General features: G+C 39.2%; 1 protein-coding gene across 15 annotated transcripts in view; it reads right to left on the reverse strand.

The window, feature by feature from the left end:
* Positions 1 to 18,143, reverse strand: part of ABLIM1 (actin binding LIM protein 1) — a 216,355-nt gene that overhangs the window by 85,446 nt on the left and 112,766 nt on the right. For all 15 annotated transcript variants that reach the window (XR_014175431.1, XM_081953535.1, XM_081953525.1 and 12 more), the window contains exons 3-4: positions 2,222 to 2,405; positions 507 to 616 (exon numbers count right to left, since the gene is read on the reverse strand). Coding sequence is in view for 14 of the 15 variants with exons in the window: in XM_081953535.1 (XP_081809661.1) it covers positions 507 to 616; positions 2,222 to 2,405 (294 nt within the window). In the remaining variant the exon portion in view is untranslated. The remainder of the gene's footprint in view (positions 1 to 506; positions 617 to 2,221; positions 2,406 to 18,143) is intronic.

The following is an 18,143-nucleotide window of genomic DNA, read 5'->3' on the forward strand; positions in this document are numbered from 1 at the left end:
GGCGCACCCAGATTTTCAACCTCTTTTTTGAGGAAAAAAGGTGCACCTTATACACCAAAAAATAGGATAACTACAAAACACAAAGGTCTTATAAAAGAGTTTTACTTACTTTTACTTACGAATAGGTAGGATTTTAAAGCAACTACTTAACACTCTGAAAATGTCGTAAATGCTATTTTAATACAAACCTTAACGCTTCTATCTCTCCAAACGTTAAAATTAAAATAATGTAATCTTTGAATATTTGTATAGAAAATAATTTGACCTCTTTTGAATAAAAAGAACTACGCTGGATCTACTTAGTTTTTCCAGATGCACTTAAATTAAACAATAAATTAATAAAAAACCAGCAGGATGTAGGAATAGGGGGAGACTGTCTCTGATTTCTAGAATGCAAACCCAACTCGTAACCAAAGCCATCAGTGCACATTAGAATAAAGCAGCTGCAGAAAATAGAAATATAACCATCGAGACTATGAAATATTTAGAAAAGATGCAATACTTACTACTGGAAGTGGTGAGTTCTTTTGGACTGGATGCCATTGGTTGAGCACACATTTGACAGAGGCAGTCTCTTCCATTAAAGGTAACCCGGTCTCCTGGTGGAAAAGGACGTCTGGGAAACAAAAGAAGCATTTTAATGCAACGCTATCTCTGGGGTTACATTATCTTTCTCAGCTCCTTCCCATTGTTGCCACTGCTGAAAAAGAAGTCTCTTGCAGGGAAAAGGGCCAAAGCATGTTTAAAATGCAGTATTGGCAAAGATAGACATCTGGAGAAAATCCAAACACTAAATGTATCTCAAGAAGGAAAAAAATAATAATGATAGAAAAAACCCTGACCAATACATTTTTATTTCAAAGGTTCGTTTGTTTTAAAAAGCACAAGTCTATATAAGTGTTTTTATTAAGAAAAGAAGCCTGTTCATTGATAGTTTGAATGCTCAAATGAAAAATCTTTAGAAATTTCTATTATTGTTTCACTGAAAGTATATGAAATTAGATAGTTCATTTTTTTGGCAATCAATGGAAGCAACAAATACTAGAAATTAAGCAGTTCTTGGTGTTTTAAACAAGCAGAAAGCTCAGCTACATTACTTTAGGAAAAGAAAGGTGATTTTGATTAAAAGTAGATACCATTGGAATGAACAAATACTGAAACTGCCATAAAAAAATTAAATCAGAAATTCTGACTTGAAGGAGTTTCAGTATTCAACAAGATCCACTTCTTCAGAAAGTAAACAACAGATAGAAATAAGAATAACTGCTTTATAACAAGTCAGATCAATGGTCCATCTAGGTATCCATTACACAGTCTATTGGCTGAGGCGCTGCAGAGTTTCAAAGACTTTTTTGTCTACAGTGCTATCCAGGCTTTGTGAAAGGGTAAGGAAGATAATTGTCCTGTATACCCCATCATTCAAATAAATTTAAATAGATGAAAGTATCACATAAATAAAAGTACATTTTCCAAGGCACTGTTTCTGAGTCAAAACATAGCACCCAAAGATACTTCAGTATTTTTTATTATTATTTATTTTACTGAAATTACAGATAGAGAATGTAGTGAGAAAAAAGGGGACATTTTGCCTTTAAAATTCCCGATCTTAAAAGGCCTGACACCACCTGCACACTTATGGTAGAAGTATTGCCTGTAAAAGACTAATGGGAAACCCATAGACCTCCATAACCTTATGGAAATTTAGAGAAAATTATCTCAACTGTTTACCATGTAGGGATAACCAAATCCAATAGTCTATTTCCTGATCTTGAGCAAAGGAGAAACAGCCTCCAGAATCCACTATTTCCAAGATGTCTTTTATTAAGTACTAGCTAAAGCAAGAATTATATTACTTAACTTCTATGATCAGGTAAGTTTAGGGATATTAAGGATATCCAATAATTAAGCCTTTGCAAATGAGCAGCTAAAAATGAAATCCAGAAAAAGGGGGGGAGGGGGAAGGGGAAGGAGGAGGAAGAGGAGAAGAAGAAGACGAAGAAGAAGAGAAGGGAGAGGAGAGGGAAGAGGAGGAGGAGGAGAGGAGGAGGAGGAGGAGGAGGAGGAGGAGAAGAAGAAGAAGAAGAAGAAGAAGAAGAAGAAGAAGAAGAAGAAGAAGAAGAAGAAGAAGAAGAAGAAGAAGAAGAAGAAGAAGAAGAAGAAGAAGAAGAAGAAGAAGAGAGGAGGGGAAAAAGATCGTCTTGTTCAGCATCAGTTCACTTACTTGCACATAGTGCAGGCAAAGCAATTGGGATGATAGGTTTTCCCCAAAGCTGTTACAACTTCTCCTTCCACAAACTCTCCGCAGCCATTGCATCGGGTCCCATACATCCGCTGGTAATCCACAGTGCAAAGGTAATCACCATTCTTAATGAAAAAGCCTCCTTGAGCCAAATCACATCCGCACACTGTGAAAATATATTTTAAAAGAAACCAAGAACTAATCAGTTTGAACATAGAAAAACGCAGGCATTTGTATCTGATAATGGAAAACAGTTCTCTGTGTTAGTTTTTGGAAGCATATGTAGTGAGGTTGGGAGAAGAAAGAAGAAAGTTAGAAGATGACAAAGAGGTCAGAGAAGGAATATTAATAAAAAAAATTAAAGTGATAAACAGAGAATTTTGATAAACAGAGCAGACAGTAGGAAAGGCAACAAGATTATTGTTAGAGACAAGATACCTTTCTAAGTAGAAAGTGTTAAAAAAAAGGAAAATAATTGGAAGGGGGAAATGCATAAACAATGGATAAAAGGAACAGTATTCAATCTTCATCGTTATCCTATAGTTTTCTAAATTATAAAATAAATGCTTATAATGCTGTTTAGTTTTTTACTGATTAGTAGATCTGCATGTTTTTTCCTTGAAATGAAAATCAATTTTATTTATTTTCTTGCTGTAAAAATTAAATTGAATTGTAGATACAGTGAATCTTTAGGTCCTCTGTGGAAGAGAAAGTTATATCTCAAGAACTTTACACTTAACAAGGCATACAGTACATGATACTACCAACTTCTACATATTTATTTGTAAGGTAACTCTTTTATACATCAGTTGGAAAACAATAAAATTAGCTTGGATTTATACTTTATTAGCTTTACCTACAAATAGCTGATGATTAAAAAAATCGATGTAATTTCAGAATTATATTTATTACTGATGGCAGAACAAGTTCAACAGAAAAAAAAACATTTCATGGCTTAAAATCTAATTTCAAGTACACAAAGAAGTAGAATTAGTTGAAATAAATTCAGCTGGCTTTCAACCAATCCCTTTAGTCCGACAGTTACTTACTATTAAAATGAAACAACTTTTAGATGTTAATGTGCCTACTACATTTAGATTGATTGGTAGCGCAGCTTCATACAGCAGGTTAACACAAAATGTTTAGTAAGTTGAAATGTTGCTTATTTACATTTGGTTTAATATGCTAAGGAAATAAGACCACTAAGATTTGCTCAGCAAGTCATGGTAGAAAAAAATCCAGGTTCAGAGATGAGCCAAATAATTGCTCATAGTGGATTTCTTGCTTTTTAGCCTGTTATATTTTTGCAGTGGAATGACTGCTTTATATTCGACTCACTCCAGCACATGAGTCACAAATGCAGCATCTCAAGGTTAAAAGATCACACGTTTTCAAGTTTTTTTAAAAAAATAAAACCTTATACTTGATATAATCCTTAATTTAGATGTTTCTGGAAATGTTGCATGTGAAGCCAACATTATTCCAGTCAGCAAACACATAAATAAATAAGAAAATTTAGAAATAAATAAGATTATTTTAAGTAAATGATATAGGCTTTGAAATGCTGCAAAGCAGGCCAAGATATACAGTACTTCTGAATTTTTTTCTGGAGTATATTTTAACTTTCCACCTATTGTGATACAGGAGAGAATATCAAATGGGCATGATAAAAGAAATATATGTTCCAAGTGGTTTTCAATTGGTTTTCGCTCCCTTGCGACTGAACTCCCGAAGAACCGGGCACAGCCTCATGGTCGAATGGCTGTGTTGCACTGTCACAGCAGCAACACTGCAGCCATGAGCTGACCACACTCACGAGTAGCCACCCGGCAACTCCCCTTTCCAGCTGGGCACAGCGCCGCTGACTGACCTAGTAGTACCCGGAAGGCACCAAGCAACACGAGCACCTGTTCACCGTCCTCCACCTCCCGCGGCTCGGCGCCTTTGGAATGCCCCTAGGTGAGTGAATGGGGCTCTGCATGGCTGGAGAGGGGGGTTGCACAAGCGGCTTTTCTACTCCCCGCTCGCACGAATTGCAGGCTCACAATGCCCATGGCTAACTCTACAGTACATGCAGAGCCAGGGCATCTATGCTGCTGGCGCCGCCTGCCGCTTGGTTTTTTTTTTTCAGCTTTCAAAGCACAGAGGACGGATGTCACTCTGGGAGTACGCTCTATGCAGAGCATACAACCATAGAGCGTACTCCAGAGCAGTATCCTACCTCCATGCTTTGGAAGCCGCAATGGAGGACGGATGCCTGGGAGTATGCTCTATGGTTGTACGCTCTGCAGCCCACAACCATAGAGAATAGGGCAGCTGCTCGCAAGCATGGTCACCTCATGGCTGCTGTGTTGCTGCTGCGACAGCGCAACACAGCCATTCGACCCTGAGACTGTGCCTGCTCGCGAGAGCAGCTGCCTGGCAACCCCCCCTCTTCAGCTGGGCACAGCGGCGCTGACTGACCTAGCAGTACCCCGAAAGCACCAAGCAACGGGAGCACCTTTGCCCCCCACCCCGTTCTCATGGCTTGGCACCTTTGGGATACCGCTAGGTCAGCGAGCGGTGCTCTGCCTGGCCGGAGGGGGGGATTGTCCAGGGGGCTTATTTTGGGGGGGGGCTAATATTTTTGGCCACCCGAAATATGTGGCACAGCTTTAGTTTCAGGACAGGTCATATTTTCGGGGAAACATGGTATGCCCCTACTGTGGAAGCTCACTCTTCCGGCTACAAAGTTTAGATGGAAGTAGTCCAAATTATATGCATTCTTGCATTGGCAAATCCCATTTAGCATAAGTATGAATTTCATGCTGTTAGAAAGGAATTCAGTACTATTGCTTTCTATAATGTGTTTTCAAGGAAATGTACTAGCAGCTTAATGTGTAAATTTGGATAGCAACTCCAAATTTATACCAGTTAGCCAACATACTACAGTATACTATAGTGTAGTGATGGCTAACCTTTTTTGGATCACATGCCAAAAGTGGGGGGGGGTGCAGGGAGGTCGTGCGCGAGCATGCCCTCACCCATAATGCTATGTGTGCAACCCCACTGCATACCCCTACCCCGCTTTTGGCACACTTTTTTCGCCCTCCCCAGGCTCCAGAGGCTAACCCTCTAACCCTAACCCCCGGAGGCTTCAGGAGCTTCCCTGAAGCCTCTGGAGAGTGAAAAACAGCCCTATTGGCAACCAGACAGTTCGGGAACAGTGACTTCCAGTTTGATCTTGGGCCACTTTTTGCCCTCTGGAGCCTTCAGGAGGCTTCCCTGAAGAAAAACAGCCCTATGGACAAACTGGAAGTCACTTCAAGAAAACCTCTGGAAGGCAAATAATGGCCTTAAAAGAATGCCAAAGTCAGCTGGCCAGCGCGCACATGACAAGGCAACACCTTGAGTGCTATAACAAATGGCTCCATGTGCCACTTGTGGCACGCGTGCCATAGGTTCGCCATCACAGCTATAGTGTATCCATTTACAAAATTCAGACTAACAATATTCTGTTTACTTCAACATTAGAGTTGAAAAATTGCACAAAAGTTGTGTATGAAATATGGCTTAAAATGGTGAAGGAGAGTTTTAACGAAGAGTGAAATAAATTAAACAGCATGGTTATACACTGAAAAAGTAAAGGACTCTTGGTGTTATGGTATTAAAACAATTAGCAACCTATGGTTTTAATTCAAAAGAATTTCAAGAACATAAACATCTAGTTCTAATAAGCAAGTATAGTAATTTAAATCAATTTTAAGCAAGTATAGTAATTTAAATCGATTTTTTGTACAAAAACGTTTGACAATTTGTAGCTTAAAGTCTAATTATAAATATTGTTCAATGATAAATCATGTGTTTTAACTGTCTATAAATAAAGATCCCAGATACAATTATTCCATCTCTTTTTGGTAGGCATGGAATCACTCCTTTCTGATACTGTGGAAAGTTGCTGTCAGAATGATGATCTGACTAAAAACAAGCTGTGTCCTATAAATTCAATCTATTATTTTGAACTACATTACCCAAAGGTCATTTGAAGGGCTTTGCATCTTTGCTCAGTTTATTATAGTATGAAAAATTGCTATTCATACTGAAATAAGAGATGCATAGCACTTACGATTTTGGAATATATTTTTGTCAAATCTCCTGAGTAAGCAGCAATATGTTATAAATGCGATCCTTATTATCATATCACTATGTTACACAGTGACGTGCGGTGAGGTTTATGACTGGTGAGGCACTGACACAGTGCTGGGTTTCAAATATTTTTAGACTTGTGGACTTCAACTCCCAGAATTCCACAGCCAGGCATGTTCAGTTCCAATTTAAAGCGACAGCATTTGTTTTTCTCCTTTGCTCCTTCTTTCTTTTTCTTTTTCTTCTCCTTCCCCTCCTTCCTCCCTCTCTCCCTTCCTCCCCCTCTCTCAAACACACACACACACACATACACACACACACACACACACACACACACAGAAGTTGGATTGGACTATCTCTCCTACCCCTTCCCTCTCTCACTCACTCTCAAACAAACCCCCCCACACACAAAAGTTGGATTGGATATCTTTTCCAGTGGCTTGAAAGCAGCTCCTCTGCCATCCCCCCCCCCCCCATTCCCCTGCTGTCTTTCCCAAACACCTCCACCATTGCAAATGCAGCCTGCTGTCTGGGTGGGAAATGCCTGGAACACAATAAAGCCCACCCACCACCTCCTGCTGGCAGGCTGGGGTGAGAGGAGAGGCAGAGAAGCTGGAGGGGAGCCGAGCCGAGCCTTCCAAAAGAAAGAGGCTGGGGGGAAGTGTGTGTACTACAGCATGGCTCTTTGCCTGGCTTCCTGCCTCCTCCTGTGGTCTCCTCAGTGTTCGCTTGTGCTCTCCCTCCCCAAGTGTAGTTTGATTGCAGGTGGAGCCACGTTGCCTTTTCAAACTTGTAATCAGTGAAGCTGGGCTAGATTTTTATATAGTTTTATCCAGCTGTGTGTGTGAGAGAGAGAAATGAATGGGGGCCTGGGGAGGAAGTCACTACACTTGGGGAGGGAGAGCACCAGTGAGGTTAAGCAGAGTCATCCACGGTGAGGCAGCAACTAGCTCAGCTTTTTCCTTTTACTTTTTTTTTTCATGATGAGAGTGGTGAGGCTGTGCCTCACTTGCCTCACCTGACTGCACGTCACTGATGTTACATTATATTACCAATGGCAGGATCAATTACAAACCTATATAACAAGTAATTTGAAAAAATGTTTAAAACTGCAGTAAAATTAATAAAAAAAACTATCCATTTACACTATAATTTCCAATTCACCCATAACACTATTCTTCTGTGGTTTTTTTAATTAATTTTTTTTGAATGTTTTAATCTTTAAAAACAGTAAAGACACAACAAGGAAAAAACACAATAAAACCAAACACAGAACATGTATAGAGTATAGAGTAATTTTATGTAACAGTATAGAGTAATTTTACAGCTATAGAGTATAGCAGTATAGAGTAACAGTATAGAGTAATTTTACAGCTTTCAATATCGGCTTTCCTGCTTAGCTTTTATAATTCTCCCTTCTGCATTGTCTTCCTATCACTATAACCTTGTCCTATGATGTAGCAATCATAATATTAACACTTATAGTAATATTCATTATTTGTATCTCCATCTATTTGTATTCTCTATTTTCTGTTTTGGCTTCTGATTTCTAGCCACTTGTACATTTTATTCCATACTTTATAGAAGTCCGATTCTTCTCTTTCTTTTAGTTCTATTGTCATTTTGTCCATTTCTGCACATTCAAGTATTTTCCTGTAGTTTCAACTGAAGGTGTATTAATTTTTTTCCAATTTTGTGCGAAGGCAATCCTGGCTGCAGTGAGTATGTGTATGATTATGTATTGAGATTGCTTGTCCATTTTTTGATCCAGTAGTCCTAATAAGAATGCTTCTGGTTTGAGTTCTATTTTTTGCTCAGTAATTTCTTTAACTATTTCCAAATTTTGCACCAGTACTTCCTTGTGATGGGGCACGTCCACCACATGTGATAAAATGTTACAGGCTTGTGATTGCATCTCCAACAATTAGGGATAGATTTGGGTACATTTTGGCCAATCTCGCTGGAGGCAAATGCCATCTATAAAATATTTTATAGAGATTTTCTTTGTAAGCTGCTGCCTTTGTAAATTTATAATTTCTTTCCCACAGTTTATCCCATTTTTCTAACTCTATATTGTGGCCAAAATTTCTTCCCCAGCTAATCATTGTCTCCTTTACCGTCTCTTCCTCCATTTTATATTTTAAAAGAAAATTATATAATCTAGTGATCATTTTTCCTCCCATTCCTAGTAATATTTTATCAAATTCCACTTGTGTCTCATATATTCCGTATTGTTCCCTTTTTAAAATCTTGTTTTAATTTGTAGGTAGGGCCACCATTCCATATTTATTCCCTGTGCTTTCAGATCTTGTACTGATTTTAGTTCTCCTTTTTCATCTAAGAGGTCTGCATATCTTACCATTTTACTAAGGTCTATAGTATATGGATATGTCATTGCCTCCCTGGTTGATAACCAGCTTGGGATTTTCAGGTAGTGGTGTTTTTTTCCCCCCAGACCCTAAACAAAGCATCCCTTAATATATGTCTCTGAAAGTAGGAATGGGGTTTAGTCTTTTCCTCCCAGAGGCAGCCGTGCCAGCCTAGTTGGAGATCGTGTCCTTCTAGCATAAGGATTCTTTTATTTTTTAATTGGATCCAGTCTTTTAACCATGTTAGGGCTGCCGCCTGGTAATATAGCTCCCAATCTGGGAGTTCAAAACCACCTCTGTTTCTATTATCTTGTAGAAGTTTGTATTTGATAGGCGGTTTTTTCCCTGACCAAATAAATTTGCTCAGTTTATTATAGTATGAAAAATTGCTATTCATACTGAAATAAGAGATTCGTAACACTTGCGATTTTTACCAATGGCAGGTTCAATTACAAACCTATATAACAAGTAATTTGAAAAAAATGTTAAAAACTGCAGTAAAATTAATAAAAAAAACTATCCATTTACACTATAATTTCCAATTCACCCATATCACTATTCTTCTATTTTATTGAGGTTATTTTTACTAACTTTATTTTTTAAAAAGGCTCCTAAAAAGGCTATTATTGTATAAAAATGAAAAGAAATTAAGGTTTTCATGTGCATCATTAGTGGATGAAAAATAATTGTACATTATCATTGGAGATATAAACAAGTATCTCTCATATTCCAATATACAGTATACACACAATTTATATGTTCTTTTTCTGTCCAGTCTCCCCACTGACTTCCCATGAGAAGTGCACTATATTGCCAAAGGTATTCGCTCACCCATCCAAATAATCAGAATCAGTTGTTCCAATCACTTCCATGGCCACAGGTGTGTAAAATCAAGTACCTAGGCATGCAGACAGTTTGTACAAACATTTGTGAAAGAATGGGTCGCTCTCAGGAGCTCAGTGAATTCCAGCATGGAACTGTGATAGGATGCCACCTGTGCAACAAATCCAGTCGTGAAATTTCCTCGCTCCTAAATATTCCACAGTCAACAGTCAGCTGTATTATAAGAATGTGGAAGTGTTTGGGAACGACAGCAATTCAGCCATGAAATGGTAGGCCATGTAAACTGACGGAGCAGGGTCAGCAGATGCTGAGGCCCCCAGTGCGAAGAGGTCGCCAACTTTCTGCAGAGTCAATCGCTACAGACCTCCAAATGTCATGTGGCCTTCAGATTAGCTCAGAACAGTGCACAGAGAGCTTCATAGAATAGGTTTCCATGGCCGAACAGCTGCATCCAAGCCATACATCACCAAGTGCAATGCAAAGCATCGGATGCAGTGGTATAAAGCACGCCGCCACTAGACTCTAGAGCAGTGGAGACGTGTTCCCTGGAGTGACGAATCACACTTCTCCATTTGGCAATCTGATGGATAAGTCTGGGTTTGGCGGTTGCCAGGAGAACAGTACTTGTCTGACTGCATTGTGCCAAGTGTAAAGTTTGGTGGAGGTGGGATTATGGTGTGGGGTTGTTTTTCAGGAGCTGGGTTTGGCCCCTTAGTTCCCGTGAAAGGAACTCTGAATGCTTCAGCATACCAAGACATTTTGGACAATTCCAACTTTGTGGGAACAGCTTGGAGCTTGCCCCTTCCTATTCCAACATGACTGTGCACCAGTGCACAAAACAAGGTCCATAAAGACATGAATGACAGAGTCTGGTGTGGATGAACTTGACTGGCCTGCACAGAGTCCTGACCTCAACCCAACAGAACACCTTTGGGATGAATTAGAGTGGAGACTGAGAGCCAGGCCTTCTCGTCCAACATCAGTGTGTAACCTCGCAAATGCGCTTCTGGACGAATGGTCACAACTTCCCATGAACACAATCCTATACCTTGTGGACAGCCTTCCCAGAAGAGTTGAAGCTGTTATAACAGCAAAGGGTGGCCCAACATCATATTGAGCCCTATGGATTAGGAATGGGATGTCACATACAGTAAGTTCATATGCGAGTTAAGGCAGGTGAGCGAATACTTTTGGCAATATAGTGTATTTTCTTATCAGAGCCTATTACAAATGATCTTCCGTATGATCATAAAGCATTTACTCAAAAATGTCTTCTTGAAAGTCAGTTCTATGATGAAAATCAGCATGAAAGAATGCTATATTGGGACATATAAAGTAAGTAGGTCATGATACACTGAGGACAAGCAACTTTTTTTAAAACTGAAAAACCACATTCAGTCTTTTGGAATCATGCAAATAGAAAACCTAAACTCAATAAGCAATACCCTAGGGCTCACAGTGTTAAAAATAGTGTGTGTATCAAAAAAAAGAACACATTTTTGCTCAGCATTTTCTTCCTTCATACCAACCCAATAGCTTGAGTGGTAACCAAACACAACAGCAGTAGCAAATGTCATTCGGGAGCAAAATATAGAGTGAAACTATGATGTAGTGATTAAGAGTGTTGGACTATGACTGGGAAGTTAACTTTCAGCAATGAAAAAATCATGGACTATGTGGATGACCTTGGGGGACAAGGGAAGAGATGTTGCCTACAAAACAGTCAGACAAGAGAGACAGTAGTTGCCAATGAATTAACCATCAGAGAAGAAACTTAGAAAGAACCCACTAAATGTTCAGGTAGTTAAAGTGATGGTAGATACTTTGTACCTGCAGACTTGCAAGATTCTGTTAATGTAGCCTTAGAAATAAAGTACAATTGGCTCATATAGCCGTATTTCCTATATGGTTTACCCACACTTTGCTTTCTTCCTTAGATATAACAATAATCAAATTACTAACAATTCAGTGTCTTCTTCTGATATGTTAATTGAACTACCTGTCCTTAATGTTGTTTTATCATTATTCGTTGTTGGGCTATTGAGATTTAGTCACCCCAAAAACTTTTTTGTGGCAAATGAACAGTTTTGAAGGAAAGAAAACAATCATACATATATGATTAATTTGAAAACAGATACAATTTTAAATTATGGAGGTAACAGCAAGGAGCAAAAAGGCTGATGCTGAAAATTGCTCTGAAATGATCATTTGTCAAGCCCCATTGCATAATTCTATACATTCAATTTTAAGATATTATTCAAAACAACCAAAAGTTGTCTATACTTCAACATATAAACAGAATCATGAGGACAAGACTTTAGGTAACAGAAAGAAGTAATGGAAATGAATATGTAATTTCTTAACCACTGATGCAGCAAATCTTAAGAAAACAGCTTAAAACATTCTCTAAAACATTTCAGTATTGGGTAACTTTCCGTTTGAGATCTTCAGAGATTGGATGTAAGGACATAGCCATAATTGCAACTAATTTATATAAATTCCAGCATAATAATTCTCAGATCATTTTTTTTTAAAAAAAACCTCCATACCAGGGTGGTGGTGGTAGAGACAGGACTGTGAACCGTGTCAATTTTCATCTTTATACCTGCCTGTTCTGCAACTTTTATGCCAAACAGACCAGAAGCCAAAACAGATGGAAGAGTCCAGAGGCAATACTGCAAAAACTCTTGTCTGTTAAATAAGCTTCAGTAAAACTTGAATGGAAGAACAGGTGCTTCCATTCTGTCTGACAGTAAGTTGAGATCTTAGAGTTGTGGAGAAGAATAGTAATTATGCATAATTCATGATAGATAAAACTAATGGAAAAAGAATGCAATAGATGATATATTTTGCAGAAGCCTTCTCACCTTGAACCAAAAAGCTCTCTCACAATTAAATTATCACAGTTGATTTACTAATGGGCAGGAGGAGGAAAATATGAGGCACTGGTGGCTGCCTCCATTAATGAGTATAAGGCGGCAAAGGTCGTATAGTCACGGAACCTACACTAAATTGTAGGTTTCTGAATTTTTATTCAATACAATCAAGTAAGTCACTTAGAGGATTATGTTGCCATACAAAACAAGCGTGTTAAGTTCATATTTCTTGAGCAAAATATTGCTGATTAAAATATCAATTTTAATATAGATTTCAAACTGTAAAATTTTAAGTCTCAAGGTTTAGATATTCATATAGGAGACAGACAGACCAGATTCTAATGACTCAAATATTTGTTTCTTATAAGCATCTTGTTGGCTTTGAATATATAGATTTTTGAAACAGGGGTATCAAACCTGTGGCGTCACACGATGTATCTTGACTTTTTTTCCCATTTGCTAAAATGGGGGTGTATGCGGCTGGCGTGTAACGCATCCGGCCCGCGGGCTGTGAGTTTGACCCCCCTCCTGCTTTAAAGCAACTGTGCCTTCCTGGGATCATGTGGGTGCTTTCTGTAGCTGGAGTACAATTGAGTACACTGTGTGTGTAGGGGGATCTACACAGTTTGAAGTTTTAGACAGGTGTTATATGTATATCTACAAAAAAGAGAAAACATGCTTTGGTTTCTGAACCTGAAGGGCTACACAGTTATATTATTTGTATCAACAATGCATGCTAGACATCTGAATACAACTATCTTTGGTGAAAGCACATTAAGAACTGTTGAACTGAAATAGAAAACTTCACATACAAGGCAACAATTGAATACATTTCAGATTCAGGTTTTTTTTTTTTTTTGAAAAAAGTTTTATTGGTTTTTTTAAAACATTTATAGGGAAAAGGGTAAATGGAATGGTTACAGATTTTGGCAGTAGCAAGTGTGACAGAGGCCCCCTCCCTCCAATCTCATAGGTTACATCCATATATCAAGCATTAGTCCATAGTCATAAAAGATCAGCATATTAATTCTAGAAAAAAAAATTTTTTTTCAGTCAGCTTATATTGTTATAATATATAATCTAGATATAATTTCATTATTACTTTCGGTTTGTTTATAACATTGTGGCTTTCTTATTCATTTTTGTGATCTGAGCTTTCTTGGTATTGCCCCTTCTCCCCCTGCTGGCAGAGCTCCGGCCCCTCCCGTGTCCTGTGTGACCATTGTGGTATCTTCTGTTTTTTCTAGGTTCGCTTTGTTTTTTTCCATAAAGGCCTGTGCCTCTATGGGTGTGTTAATTCTAATTCTTTTCTCCTCCCAGAATATCAGCATACCTTCAGGCATCAACCATCTAAACCACACACCCTTCTGGTATAATTTATTCGCCAATTGCGAATAATTTTTCCTTTTCTCCCTAATTTTTTTGGGAATCTGTTTTAGAATGGTTATCTCCCTATCATGGTATGTGAGTGTTTGCCCCCTTTGCACACCCAGAATTTCATCTCTTGTGCTTTTCCTAAGGAATCTAATATGAACCTCCCTGGGCACATTGTGTGTTCTGGCATATACTGAGTTCACTCTATAAGCCAGATCTATCTCCCATTCCATCTGTTGTTTATCTTTGTATATGTATTCAGCTAAAATATTAGTCATAATGTCCCTTATATTTTCCCCATCTGTTTCTATTACATTTTGGAATCTAAGATAGAAGGACATTCTCTCAAAATCTGTTTTCATTTGTTGGGTATCAAGTTCTTTGTTTCCCCTCTGCAAGGCCTCAACCCCCCCCTCTCGCCTCCGCCACCCCACCCTCCACAACGTCCAGTCTCTGTGAGTTCTTATAGATTTGCACTTGATTTTCTTTGATTTCATCTTTCATTTCCCTTAGCTGTTTCTTAATTTCCTCTTGGCCCTGTAAAATTTGTTGGAGCATTTGTTGAAAGTCTATCTCTGTAGTCTTGGGTTGCATCAGTTCTGTTATCTTTGACTGTGTGGCTGGGCTAGATGTTGCAGATGTTGGAGCAGAAGTAGCAAAACCAGGTTTTCCCGGAGGTGGTCTTTTTGGAGACATGGTTTGGAAAGCAAAGGAATCAATCACTGTAGAGACTGGGCAGCTGGAGAAGAAGAGCAGGCAGACGAGTCCAGGAGACAGAGAATCCAGACAGATGGGAATTTCTTTAGTAAATCTAGCAATAGGTGAAAGTTTTTTTTCTCCAAAGGGTTCAAGGAATCACAATCCACAAGAGATTCCTCTGGGTGGCTCGGAGACAAAGACCGGAAGCCTGAATTTTGAAGGTGGAGTCAAATTTCACAGTTCACAAAGACAACGGAAGTGTGCCATCTTGCCCTGCCAGTTTTGGGCTCAGAGGCATAGCAAACTTTTGAAAGTTCAGAAAATTCTCAGTTCACCCATAAGTTCTGGATCTAAGTCCAAGGAAAGTCACTTTTATAGGGGTGAGGCATCATTAGTTGGCTCTCCCCCTCCCTCCTTCCCCTGGGGGCGAGAGCAAAATCTTTTCAAGCCGCTTGTCCAAGGGGGGGGGGGAAATCCCCCTCCCTCTAGCCGCACCTCCAGCAAAAGTCCGAAAGAAACTTTGTTTAAAAAAGGGCTGAAAAGTCCATTAATTCAAAAGAGAGGGAATGGAGAAGGGAAGCCCCTCACCACACCGCCGCTGCTTCATTCAGAAGTATATTCTCCGATCGGCATGGGGCGAGACGCGCGCACACGGGCGCCCTCCGATACTGCTCCCCGGTGCCTAGAACGAAGCGGAGAAGCCCCCGCCAGCCGCCGCCGACGCCAGGACCCTCCGCGAGCCGTTCCCTCGGCAGGACGCCTCTCCGGGGCGTCCTGTGCCCCCCCAGAAGCGGGGGAAGCCCACCGGGAGAGCGGGAGCAGGCAAAGGCTTGCCTGTCGCCGTAGCCGCCGGAACCGGATCAGATTCAGTTTTGTACTCCACACATTGTTCATCTTACAGATAAAGTATTACTGTTGTGTTTTAAGTTCAAGACTTAAATCACTATTTCTGATCTTCTCTTCATTCAGAATTTAAAAATGATTCATTGAACAAAAGAATCACCAGCAAGGTTAGACTCTTGTCATAAACATGTCATCAATCTGATTTCAATCATTTGTCAAGCAGTGTTACTATAACACCAGAAAATGGGATTTCCTGCTTTTCTCCAACTCCTGCACTAATGAACTCTGCTCCACTTTCAGGCCGTTTTCAGTCTGTTTTCCGGTGCCCCGGTGTTCACGAAGATTAGCTGGCCGGCGTGCATGTGTGTGCCAGAAACCAGAGCATCTGGCGATGGCACACATGCCCACAGAAAGGGCTCTGGGTGCCACCTCTGGCACATGTGCCATAGGTTCGCCATCACAGTCTTAGAGCAATATCACTGTTTACAAAACACAAACTATTTCATTGTAATGGACTCTGGTTCTTCCATATTGTTTTCATGTCTCATTACAACACAAGGCTCTTCACTAGCATCCTGTTTGATCCAAATATAAAGTTTAAGCTGCATGTGCTTGTGTTAGAACCTCCACTCACAAATTTTTCAGAATCTGTCTACCTGTATTATTCCCTACAATCCAGTTCGCTCTTTATGCTCTTCTAACTCCGAGGTCCTGACCTTCAATTTCTGAGGCTTTAAGAATCTTAGCCTCACAACTATAGACTCAGTTCCTTTCTTTCCTTTTTCTCTATGGAAATATGATAGTTTTTAAAGGTATTTCAGGGGTTTTTAAACAAAACAAAAAATAATAGTACTAAAACTACTACTATGTAGTTTTGATTAAACATCAATTATTGACCTAAAACTACTACTTTGTAGTTTTAGGTCAATAATCGTTCGATGTTACAAAGAAAGCAGAAAATATTGTAAAATATTGAAACTTTAAACAATGAAATCATCACCATAAAATATAAGAAAATAATGCACGTGAGACATGAAAAAAACTAATTCCAAAAGGTAACAGATTAGGCAAAAGATGTAACAGTTACTTAAGAGCACAATGTAGCAGCTTCCTTACCTTCCCTAGAAGATTTTCTACATTCCTATATATTCCATCCTCCTGAATCTAATTATGGTCATCTAATACAGCAATGCGGTAAATCAGATAATGCATACCCTTATAAAATTATTGTTCTATTGTGTTCCTAAATTCTCCTATAACACGATTGAGTCATGGTGGTGCCAGACAGTCTGCCCACAGAATAATTTATTTAACAGGAAATCACAACATTGGATATAGAAAGGTTCTTCCCGATAAATACACCAATAGACAAATATTTGGGTATGTGCATACATACACTTCTATATGGACACATGTAGAAAGAGTACTGAATTCATTTAATGCCTGGCTGGAAGGGGTCTTCACACAATTTCCAATATAAAAAGCAGCTGAGTTTAAGGTCACTTACTACTTACCAATGCTTTCAAGTATAGATGGGAAAGCTAAAATACTGCCCTTAATTCTGATCTGCAAATCTTTTTAGTTTTGCTCATAAACACAAAATAATTTAACTGGGAGCAAAATCTGAAAATGAAAAGTCCATTGATTTTAATGGATCTTCTCAAACTAAATATGGCGATAAATTAGTGGTCCCCAACTGCAAACTATTTGTGCTTAGATCATATGTAATTTTTATAAACAGAATAAAATTGTTAGTTGACTCAGCAAATGGTGCATCCTCCAAGTCCATTTTACAACTGGACACTATACATAACTGACTGAAGGTCAGTGACAAGTTTAAAATGCTATATAATAGGGAGGTCTTCCCATAAAGGATAAACTGCACTTGTAGGCTTTATAAATGATCTATTCCATATTATTCTCTCATATCTATATCTATATTAAATCTATATATCATCTATATCTATATCTATATCTTTATCTATATCTACATACATACATACATACATACATACATGAATGATAGAAATATAGATAGAAAAATAGATTGATTTAGATAGCTATAAATATAGATATACATACATACACTGTGTGTGTGTTTGTATGCGTGCGTGCTCGCATTTATACTTGGGCCATTGTATATAGTCACACAATGGTGCCACGCATCTGAAGAAGTTGCCAAAATAATTTATTTTAAAACAGCCACAAAAAGTAGGACAGTATTAGCAAACATTGCAAAATGTCTATTAACCTGACAACCTACCAAGTGTGAAGTTAAGCCTATATACCAGCGATGGCGAACCTTTTTTGGCTCGCGTGCCACAAGTGGGGAGAGCGCAGGGGGGTCGTGTGCATGCGTACTGCACCCATAATGCAATGCGCGGCCCCGTGCGCATGTGCGCACAAAAGGCGCTTCCCCCCATTTTTACATGCTTTTTCCCCCTCCCCAGGCTCCAGAGGCTTTATAGGAGCCTGGGGAGGGCGAAAAGAGCCTCCTCCACCCCCCCCCGGAGGCTTCAGGGATCGTCCGGAGGCTTTTCTGAAGCCTTTGGAACGCTTAAAACGACCCTTCGTGCAAACCGGAAGTCACTTCCGGTTTGCTCGGAGGGTCATTTTTTTTTTTCAAAAAATTTTATTGGTTTTTTAAAACATTTATAAGGAAAAGGGTAGGTGGAATGGTTACAAATTTTGGCAGTTGCAAGTGTGGCAGACGCCCCCTCCCTCCAAACTCATAAGATACATCTAAGTATAAAACATTAATACATGATCATAAAA

Source organism: Natrix helvetica, assembly GCF_964273705.1.
Source record: "Natrix helvetica genome assembly, chromosome: 5".
Lineage (NCBI taxonomy): Eukaryota > Metazoa > Chordata > Lepidosauria > Squamata > Natricidae > Natrix > Natrix helvetica.